The sequence below is a fragment of the Triticum aestivum genome, chromosome 4B (assembly GCF_018294505.1).
Source record: "Triticum aestivum cultivar Chinese Spring chromosome 4B, IWGSC CS RefSeq v2.1, whole genome shotgun sequence".
Lineage (NCBI taxonomy): Eukaryota > Viridiplantae > Streptophyta > Magnoliopsida > Poales > Poaceae > Triticum > Triticum aestivum.
Window position 1 is genome coordinate 84,382,519 of NC_057804.1, and position 10,500 is coordinate 84,393,018.

Sequence of the window (10,500 nt, forward strand, 5' to 3'; positions counted from 1 at the left end):
CTCCAAACAACCCTTGTTGAAATAAATAGATGGCTTTACATAATTGATCATAGTTGATCCTTTGGCACCCCTCAAAAAAAAAGTTAATCCTTTGGCCTGATGACTGACAATATGCCAACAATTGGTTGAGTGTATGTTTTCTTGAGCGGTATGCGAGCATCTGTCTTTGTACTGCGTTGAAAAAAAAATTAAAATGGGCCGGGTTAGTTCAGTCCAGTGCGGCATGTCGACAATTTTTGCCGCGACGAGCGGCCAATAGGAGGAATTGCCACATAGCAGCGGCCCCGCAAAACTGCAGATACGTGTCGAATCCACGCGGCCCAGCTCTCCTCTCCTCTTTCGCCAATCCCTAGGCGCACCACCCTAAGCCACCGCAGGACCGCTGCGGCTTTGCCACCGGAGTTCGTCGGACCACCGTGCGGATCCCGGTCCGTCGCCGCAGGCGAGGGCCTCCGACGCCGATCGAAGTGCTGCTGCTGCTGTTTGGTTAGTTTTTGGGCCTCCTCAATTTGCAATTCATCCGTGCGGGGTCATGGTAATTCGGTAGTTTCGGTCCAGCTGATTACAGTACAGGGGCGCTTTGCAACAGTCGCATCAGGGGATAGTTAGATGTGCTGCATTGAGTAATTTGGTCGGTTTATTATAGGCAAGAGAGTTTCGGTAGCTTTGGTCTAGTTGCTCCCCCGGCTCCCCGCCAATCTATCTGCCAGGAGAACCGATTCTCACATGTATTTGAAGAAAAAGGAATGTTTTTTATGAGTAATTATGATAGCACGGCAAGACTAATCATTACTAATGCTTTGTTCCCTTGCCGCTAATCAATCAGTGAGCTGCATTGGACAGACCCAGTGCTAGAAGCTCCCACACGAGGTGGGGTTGGGGAAGGATTAGTGAGCTGCATTGGCAGATGATTAAATCCAATAATATGCCTAAAGATGCAATTGATTATTACTTTTTTTTGTGGTGAATTAATAAGTAACAGTCATTGTTTGCACTTGGAGACATGTGTAGGTGCAGTAGCCATAAAGGAGATTGTGGGCCAGTGATTTCTTGGTGAGTGTCTCCAAGTAACCTTTTTCCTATCACCTGTAAAACTGAAGCGTGAACAACCACATACCTGTTTTAATCGACAGGTCTGCTTCTGCAACATAGATATTTTGGTGATAGAGTGGCGGTGATAACAGAGTAAGCAGGAATTGGTTTTGCACGACTATAGGAATGTTGTTTGTTTTGTTTTACTGAGTGGGCATGGTTTGCTTAGATGGTCAGGCGGCTCAGCCTGAGCAGAGCTGGCAATGCATCGTTCTGCTCGAGAGATAGAGGCGCATGCATGACGAACCACTGTTTCTATATGGTTGCCCATTGTGGCATTATTTGTGGATATATCTCTTTTTGTATGATTCAGCATCTTTGTGTTAGTTGAATATAGTTGAGTTCGGACTTATATATCTCCTTATGTTAGGTTGCTTATTGCTATTTTGTGCTCTGTTTTCAGTTTAGCCTGGTTGATCCTCGACAACACACTCTTCAACTTGTTCAGTTCATGCAATGCAACCTGTGCGGCAACCGTTTCAACTTGTTGATCAGGACATGCCAGAAGCTAACATGGGGATGTCAGAGCAGATGCCACATTTCCCACAACTTGGGCACCATATGCCTCACTCTGGCCTTGTTCTACCTGCACCACGAGCTGTGCTACCTGGTGGATATATGCCAAACATGGGTGCCCCTATGCAGCCTCCGTTTTATACTGTATGTGTTTCACTGTCTTACTTCGATGTATGCATATGGAAGGCTTCTCCCTCGCAGTAGTATATATCTAGAATGTTTTTCTTTGCTGACAAGTTATTAATTCTACATTTCAGTATCAACAAATGTGGGTTCCTGTTCTAGTTCACCCCCTGGGTTCAACTCAGCATCACACCATGTCTGCTTGGTTGCCCTCAGTAAGTAGCATGACCTTGGGTTCATTTGCATCAGTTGATTTTTGTCTGCAACATATAATTAAGATGTTTGCCACTTCATTCCATTCTTGTCTACTACATAAAATTGAAAAAGCTTTTCCCATGCATAAACTCAGTCTGCAAACTTGCAGGTTAGCTCATCTGACCCTAGCCCTTTGGATTGGCAAGAGCACTTTTCACATGAAGGGAAAAAGTAAGTTGTCTTTGAATTATTTTTTAACTAATAAGTTCCCTTGTGATGTATGGCAGCATGATTCAATGTTACATGCTTTGGTATATCTTATATTTACCTAGGTACTATTACAATAGGAGGACAAAGCAATCAAGTTGGTACAAACCTGCCGAGTTGATGACACCTTTGGAGGTCAGTTGTGATGTGTTCTTATTTGTTGGCTTTCCTACTGTTGTCTTTGTTCTCATGAAGTCTTGACTATAGTTTCATTTTCTATTTTCAGCATATTGTTATTATTTTATCAACCTGTAGATTTCCATGGTTGTTTGTCTTGTACAACGCACCTGTGATATTGCTACTTTCGGTTTACATGGAAAAAAGGAACTTCAGAACTTTGCTTGTATAAGGTGACTATTTATCTGCATTAGTAGCAGTGGCAACTTCTGCAATGCGTGCCCGTGTTTTATGCACTGCTTACATTTTTCACATGACTGATATCTAAATTTAAAAAGTTGATGGACACAATGGATCACATGACCTCATGATTATGCTCTCTTTCATCAACACATCCGTACAATTGCTTTCTTCCCATTTTACTTACCTTTGTTCTATTTCTATATCATAAATATCTTGCAATTATTGTCGAAGATTCTTTGTTTTTATTCCTCAAGAGGGCAGTGCAATTTCACTTCAGTGTTTGCTTTTGTTCTTCTGTTTATATTAATGAGCTGTTACGGCTTTTACATACCTTCGGTGATATAACAGAGGGCTGATGCGACTACTGCTTGGAATGAATATACTACGGATGAAGGACGGAAGTAAGTTCGTACTGAATTTATTTCGCCACTGGTGTTTTCTTATTTGGTCGGAATCATGGATTTTCCTTATTCCAAAGTCTCACTATTCTACTATTCCAGGTACTACCACAACAGAGTGACGAAGAAATCTCAATGGACTATTCCTGAGGAGCTGAAGGTTGCTCTTTTTACATGACATCCAGAACTACTGTTTTATTATAAAAAAGATTGGAATGCTTTTACAATTTCATTTTGATTTGTGTTTAGATTGCACGTGAACTAGCAGAGAAGGCGTCAAGCCAACGGCCTGATCAGGACGCTCAAACCACTGCTGGCGCCTATGTTGGATCCTCTTATGCTGCTTCAAGCACACACGATGCAGTGGCGGTCGTTTCTGAAAGAATAGATCAAGAGTTGAGGATTTGAGTCTTGGCCCATGGTAGCAACAGTTGCTTCAGGCTTCAGGCACACATGGTGCTGTAGGTAGCGGTCAGTCATCTGTGGTCTGTTGAACATTAGATCAAAAGTTGTTGATTTGAGGAAAAAGTTCTTAAGATTTTACCGAAGTTGTTATAAGGTACCCGTTCCAGAGTTGCTATACCGTAGTTGCTACTCCTTTGGGTATAAGCTACCCTGAGTTGTGGTTTTTAGTAGTAATATTTACTCCTTTGGGTATGTTTACACGGCCAGTAGCCAACTTGTTTTGCACGTTATTGAGCTGGTTACTGGCGAGTGGGGGTGGTTTTAACCTTTTCCTGAACATCATTGGGTTGGTTTTTTTTTTTTGCATGGTAATACGTGTCTCATTCATATCATAAAGAACAAAGTACAAGTCACGTAAAGACCAACATGACAAAACTGAAAAGATAGCAAAACATTTCTGAGCTTGACACCAACGCATGTCACCTGCCTCCGGCACCACCACAGTAGCCACCGAAGAAAAGAATGACGAATCACCTTCTCACCCGAGCTCGACGCGGCTCCATCGCTGATATGCAGCTTTGCGGACCTCCAAGGTGGCTCACCAAAAGTAAAGCCCTTACCGTTGAACGAATCAGACCGGGGCAACACCCCGGACACGCCATCGAACTCCAGATCTAGCATCCCACCACGACCAAAACGCCGAAGGAGGAAACCATATCTGCCATCCACGAACCACGAGCCCAGCACATGCTCCGTCTTCCAGATGTCGTCGATGCAGACCACAATCTGCATCCGCTCCTGGACTACCTCCCAAGCTCCGCGCCGACGCTGAAGCAAACGCCGTCGCAACGGCGGAGCTCGAGGACACAGGTCCACCACGACGATGCCACCGCCGCCACGCCATCCTTGCTTGAACAGACTGGTTTCCAAATCCATCCCCAACAATAGGACCGACGGCCTCGTTAGGAAAGGATCCGAAGAATCTTTATTCAGCGTTGTCATCGTCACCGCCGAAGCAAAGACGATGAACAACCTAAAAACCTAGACTACGAGAGAGTAAAAACGATCCACACGCGTGGATCCGGTGACCTCCCTCACCACCGACGACCGAGGTCGCCGGCGGAGGGGAGCCGCCGGAGAGCGGCGTTGGAAGACCGGCCTCCCCTGGCGGCGGCTAGGGTTCCAGCCGCCAAGGACGAGAGGAAAACTGGGAACCGTGATGAGGATGTTGGTCCGTCCATCATTGGGTTGTTTTGGGGGCAACTATAATCTAATGTACTTCCTCCGTTTCTAAATATACGGATGTATATAGACGTATTTGTAAATTCACTCATTTGGCTTCGTAGTATTTGTAGGATGTATATAGACGTATTTGTAAATTCACTCATTTGGCATCGTAGTATTTGTAGTACTACCTCTGTCCTGGTTTATTAGCCCCCTTCGCATTTTGTGCTAAATTTTGACATTAGATATATATCCAAAAATAGTGTTTAAATACAAATCCAATGATATGATTTTTGGTGACTTGCATTATTATTTTCATAGCTAAATCTATCATTATAGTTTGGCCCAAAATATTAAGGTGGGGGCAACTATAATCTAATGTACTTCCTCCGTTTCTAAATATACGGATGTATATAGACGTATTTGTAAATTCACTCATTTGGCTTCGTAGTATTTGTAGGATGTATATAGACGTATTTGTAAATTCACTCATTTGGCATCGTAGTATTTGTAGTACTACCTCTGTCCTGGTTTATTAGCCCCCTTCGCATTTTGTGCTAAATTTTGACATTAGATATATATCCAAAAATAGTGTTTAAATACAAATCCAATGATATGATTTTTGGTGACTTGCACTATTATTTTCATAGCTAAATCTATCATTATAGTTTGGCCCAAAATATTAAGGGGACCAATAAATATTAAGGGGGCCAATAAACCAGGACGGAGGTAGTGCTCCATGTCTAAAAGGTCTCAAGAGTAATCTGTATTGGTGCATACCATTCAGAAGGGCAGGACATCCCCGGCCTTTACCGATCAGGAGCGCGCCGATCAGGAGAGCTGTAGCACTACCATATGTCGTAGACACGGAGCCAAGCGCTACCATTCATGACACAAAGGCAAACAAACACAAACAGAACATACAAGCAACAAACGATTCAAGAGTCATATACCAGCAAGGGCAAGCAGCATCATTAGAAACAACAATTCATCAGACCCACCATATTACCTGGCAGGTACAACTAGTCTGATCTCACAGCCCAAACGGAACATAGTACAGTGTCATAGTAATATTGCTCGAGCTAGATACCAAATTACCAAAGATGGATTCAATTTGCCGACATTGCAAAATTTTCGACCAACACCCCTGAAAAACTAAAGAGTTCAACAACGGCTTGCTTTTTAAGATAGCCTTCCATTTAGTCGCCCTTGCGGCGGAAGGAGCAACCCTCAGTGAGCCTGGCCTTACCACCCGTTGGCTGGCAGAGAACTGTTTGGCAGCCTGGGCACACCACGACGGTCTGGGAGTGGCTGAACACCGTAGTGCTGCAATCACAGAAAAGAGTTGTTCAGCAATCAATCGTTAAAAAACAAAATCACAGGTGTAACCAAGGGCATGTTGAAGTTGTGATCTACAAAGATCAAACAAAGTAAATCATGGCAAGTAGACTGACTTAATGGTCCGAATAAGATGATAAATGATTGATACATGATGTTCAAATGTATTGCATAGTAAAGTACTTAAAATAACTTTGTAAAATGGCATGGTAAACTGATGATTCAAGTTACACTTGTGGAACAATTACAGCACTAGGTTTGCAGTGATTTACAAGGATTATGTTTGAACTAGCATCTTACTGCTACATGCAACTAGGCTTTGGTATCTGAGTGAAGTATACAATGCAGGACCAAAACAAATACAGAATCATGTTTGAAAAAATGCATCCTCCACCCTTTTTATTTAAAATATAAAGCATACGCTGTCACAGAAAGCAGTACTGAAGAGCAAAACACAAAGCAGTAGAATAAACTATGCACATGTACTTGGTAGCAGCCCACTCACATTACCAGTTTACTTGCAAAAAGAGTAGGAACGTTTTTAAAGCATGACAGTGTCCTGTTATCAAATGAACATCTAAGGCTAATCAGTAGCAAATGATCCCTACTGAACTATGAAGTTGCAAAGAAGACAAATGGTGAAGAAAAATTACATGTTGAAGCAGCCTTGGCACTTGACGTCCTGCAACAGTTAACACATGACCATTAGAACCACCACAATCCAAACAGAGAAACAAAAATGCCAAACTTAAGCATAAGGAATGCACCAAACCGATTGCGGTCATGTTATAAAAGGGACGTGGCACTAAATTACACGGGATTATACAATTCTATGATCACAGAAACAACTCAGATCAGAACAACACTTTCTATAGTGTTCACTCACACATTTGTTCTAGCATAGAGATTTTCAGTACCTAGTAGAACATGTGGCAACACGGGTTGACATATATGCAAGGGTATGTAATTTTTTGACAGAACTAACGCGTGCTTCAAGATTAATCACAGGCAATCACGATCGGCCGCGTAATCTACCACGAACCCGGTGGTAACATGCACAATTACTCAGCTAAACCAAGAGCCTACCGAAGCACGAAGACCACTGAGAATGGTGCCGTAAAGGAGAAGATGCACGCACGGAGAGAGGATTCTAAGGGGAGGGGGAATATTTTACCATGAAGAAGGAGTTGGGGGACTGGACGAGGCGCTTCTTCTTGTGCTTGAGCTTCTCGAGCTCCGCCGGCGGGTTCAGCAGGTCGATGTCATTCTGCAGCACCATCGTGGGAGGCTAGGGTTTGCTCGGGCACCGCGCTCTCTGGTCTCCGGCAGGGACACAATCCGAAGAGGAGGCGGCGGCGGCGAGGGGTAGAGAAACTGGAGAAGGTTAGGGTTGGGGCAGTATTTATAGACAAGGGTGAGGGGATCGGAATTATAGCGATCCGTATGCAGCAGTGGTCGCCCGTCTCGCAAGTTAACTGGGCCAAGCCCAGCACGCACAGTTACACGCGTGTCCGCGCTTCACGCTCTTTTTTTCTCTTCCCTTTTTCTTGGGTTTTCTCTTCCTTTTTCTTGGGAGCAACTAATAAACGAGCGCTCCTTCGGAAGCCTCGCAACAATCAGCATCACTTGACGCGCTCTCAGCCATTCGACACGTGTCGCGTTTTGGGCGCTCCCTTTGATTTTTTTTTTCGCATGCGTTTTTGGCTTTTCAAACAATTTTTCCATTTTTTTTACGTGTTTTGGTTTTTTGCCGGTCTTCCCCAGGATTTCAACCAAAAAAAATTCAAAAAAAAAAATTTTGCGCAAAAAACACATTTTTTTTTCACGAGAGGCACAGTTGTGCTTTTGCGAGAGGCACGGCCGTGCCTCTTGGAAATGGGAAAAAACGCGTTTTTTGTTTTTTCCAAGAGGCACGGTTTTGATTCCGCTAGAGGCACGGCTGTGCTTTCGCGAGAGTCACGGCCGTGCCTCTTGGAAACGAAAAAAACACATGTTTTTTTTCTTTCGCGAGAGGCACGGTTTTGCTTCCGCGAGAGGCACGGTTGTGCTTTCGCGAGAGTCACGGCCGTGCCTCCTCGGAAACGGAAAAAAATGCATTTTTTTTGTTTTTTTCTTTCGTGAGAGGCGCGGTTTTGCTTCCGCGAGAGGCACAATTGTGATTTCGTCAGAGGCACGGCCGTGCCTCTTTCGGCAAGTGAAAAAATCCGTGCTCCCGGTTCGGTTTTTTCGTCCGGGTTTTTTCGTGAAAAAAAAAAGTTCATCAAAACCTATAAACATGTGATCTAGTTTTGAAGATCTCGACGCGTGGAATCCAACGGCGAAAGCGGTTCGAGATTTGGACGCACGGTTTAAGAGATAAAACGTTTCGAATAAACGGATTTACGAAAAAAGGGAAAACTCCCAGGTTACGACAAGTGACGCGCGCCACTTGTCGCAACATGGGGAGTTGGAGTGATCTCCGCAAGGAGTACTCGTGATTTCGCTTTTTCTTTCTTTCAGTTTTTCCTTCATATTTTGGTGCTTCACTTTTATAGATTCCGGAGCCTTTTTATTTCGGTTGATTTTATTTTTATTTGAAAGTGTTACTGAATTCAAACATGTTTGATAGTTAAAAAAAACATTCTGAAAAATGTCCACGAGTTTCGAAAACATGTTTGCAGACTTAAAGAATGTTCACAGATTCAAAAACTGTTCAAGAATTGAAATAAAATGTGAATTTAAAAAAAATTCATGAGTTAAAAAAATATGACAAATTCAAAAATGTTTGTGACAACAAAATAATGTTCACAAAGTAACTTTTTGTGTGAATTCAATACATGAATTTGGAAATGTTCGTAGATTTGAAAAAATGTTCATGAAATTCAAAAAAAAAGTTAATTTTAAAAGAATGTTTGCAAAATTTAAAAATGATCACGGATATGAGGTCGCAAATTTAAAACTAATCAAATATTTAAAAATTATAAATTGAAAAAAAACATGAATTTGGAAAGTTCATGAGTTCAAAAGTGTTCACAAATTTAAAAATGTGTATACAAGGTCTTCACGTAGCCATGTTGCTTATCACAAACCAGCGCGTGCGTTTCGGGATCCCAATCGTCCACTCAGCAAGGATGGCGGGATCCTTCTGTGCGGCCTCCTCCTCATCAAGCATATGTTCCTCCTCCTCCGAGAGCGGCTTAGTTTGGACGAAGGAGAAGTGACACGGTGAAAGTGAAAGAGGGAGGTGAATGCGAGCCAACATTGGTCTGGGACAGTCTTTTCATAGTGGCGGGTGGCAGGAAAAAATGGTGGCAAAGGGCGAGCAATTGGGTACACAATGGCTGCCATTAAATTGGCTCGCTTCTCGATGCCATAGGCGTCAGTAGGGAGAGAAATGGACCACGTCAGAGGATGAGCAGGGAGGTGAAACTTTCCTCTTGCGCGCGCTTGAAGATGGAGCACGCCCCAAAGCAACGCTCCATGACTTCCAAATATGATGACTCACCGCTCGATTTGGAGCAACCTCCATAATAAAATTGATGAACGGATGATAACTCTACTAGAGCGGCATTTCGATCGAAATCACCAAACAAGCGGTTATTATGGCAATCAGAAAGTGCCTCTCCGACGTGCGACTGACGCGATGGTAATTTGTGATGGCCGAGGACGATAATTTTAGTTAGTGATCAAGTATGGCGGCTCTGCTTTTTCTCACAAAATTGCCGTGCTTATAAACTAAAATTGATATCTGGCTGTGACAATGTAAATTGACATCAAAATGTGAGTGTGCATATGTGCGAAGGTGTGTCTGTACTATGTTCAATTTTTTTTTGCAATTGCATCCCTCCCAGCAACGTCAGCCGAAGGTTGTGATTGAGTAATGCAAGTATTTCCCAGCAACGACACTGCTACTGCTTTTTGGCTTGACGTGTGGTTGACTGACAATACACTTGCTGCTCGATTCCCTGCTATTTTCTCTCACTCTACTAGGCCGAATGCTTCAGTGGCTAGGGTTCTAGGTGCCCCGGTTTTGTGTTTGGACCTCCGCCCTAGGATTTCCTCGATTGCGGAACAGGAACTTGCCGCGTTGCACGTTACGATTGCCACTGTAACTCTAACCCCTTTAGTGGCTGACCGTCGTGTTGGACGCATCGACAACAAGCCGATCTCGGCAAGATCGGCATATGCTTTTGTGTTTGCAGCTAGGCCGGAGGACAGGTGCGCCATAGCTACTTGGAAGAACTATGCTCCAAATAGGTGTCGATTGTTCACTTGGCTAGCCTTTCGGAACAGACTATTTACAAACAATCGGCGTTTCCGGCATGGGATGTCAAGCTCCAATACTTGCCCATTTTGCGATGAGCTAGAAACCACAAGTCACTTGCTATTGAACTGCCACTCCATCAAGCTGCTTTGGGACAATCTTCTTCGTCGTCGTCCTCCAGAAGTCGAACATATTCAAGATATTTGGTCTAACTCTTCAATTGATAAAGTTCGCTCTACAGGCATCATTGCCATTCTTTGGTCTATTTGGAAGCGGAGAAATGCTATGGTCTTCCGTGCTCACGATGAGGATCTGTATGTCACTCTACGACGATCTGGA

The 10,500-nt window shown here is 43.5% G+C and overlaps 2 protein-coding genes across 6 annotated transcripts; one reads left to right on the top strand and one right to left on the bottom strand.

Moving 5' to 3' along the window:
• Window positions 1–285: 285 nt before the first annotated feature.
• LOC123094519 (pre-mRNA-processing protein 40A) lies at window positions 286–3,712 on the top strand. Of its 5 annotated transcripts, XM_044516506.1 has the most exons (10): window positions 289–486; window positions 1,012–1,053; window positions 1,134–1,185; window positions 1,496–1,752; window positions 1,866–1,946; window positions 2,096–2,157; window positions 2,259–2,328; window positions 2,902–2,954; window positions 3,054–3,111; window positions 3,201–3,712. In XM_044516506.1, exons 4-10 carry the CDS (start codon window positions 1,549–1,551, stop codon window positions 3,357–3,359), a joined length of 687 nt encoding a protein of 228 aa, XP_044372441.1. In that variant the 5' UTR covers window positions 289–486; window positions 1,012–1,053; window positions 1,134–1,185; window positions 1,496–1,548; the 3' UTR covers window positions 3,360–3,712. The 5 variants fall into 5 exon arrangements, with proteins under 5 accessions (XP_044372439.1, XP_044372441.1, XP_044372442.1 ...); XM_044516507.1 differs by lacking the exon at window positions 1,134–1,185 and having other exon boundaries at window positions 1,002–1,053; XM_044516505.1 differs by lacking the exon at window positions 1,134–1,185.
• Window positions 3,713–5,530: 1,818 nt separating this feature from the next.
• Window positions 5,531–7,334, bottom strand: LOC123091157 (40S ribosomal protein S27). The gene is made up of 3 exons (XM_044512568.1): window positions 7,093–7,334; window positions 6,572–6,600; window positions 5,531–5,906 (listed from the first exon to the last, which is right to left on the bottom strand). The coding sequence occupies exons 1-3, from the start codon at window positions 7,195–7,197 to the stop codon at window positions 5,780–5,782; spliced, it is 261 nt and encodes an 86-aa protein (XP_044368503.1). The 5' UTR covers window positions 7,198–7,334; the 3' UTR covers window positions 5,531–5,779.
• Between the last annotated feature and the right edge of the window lie 3,166 nt (window positions 7,335–10,500).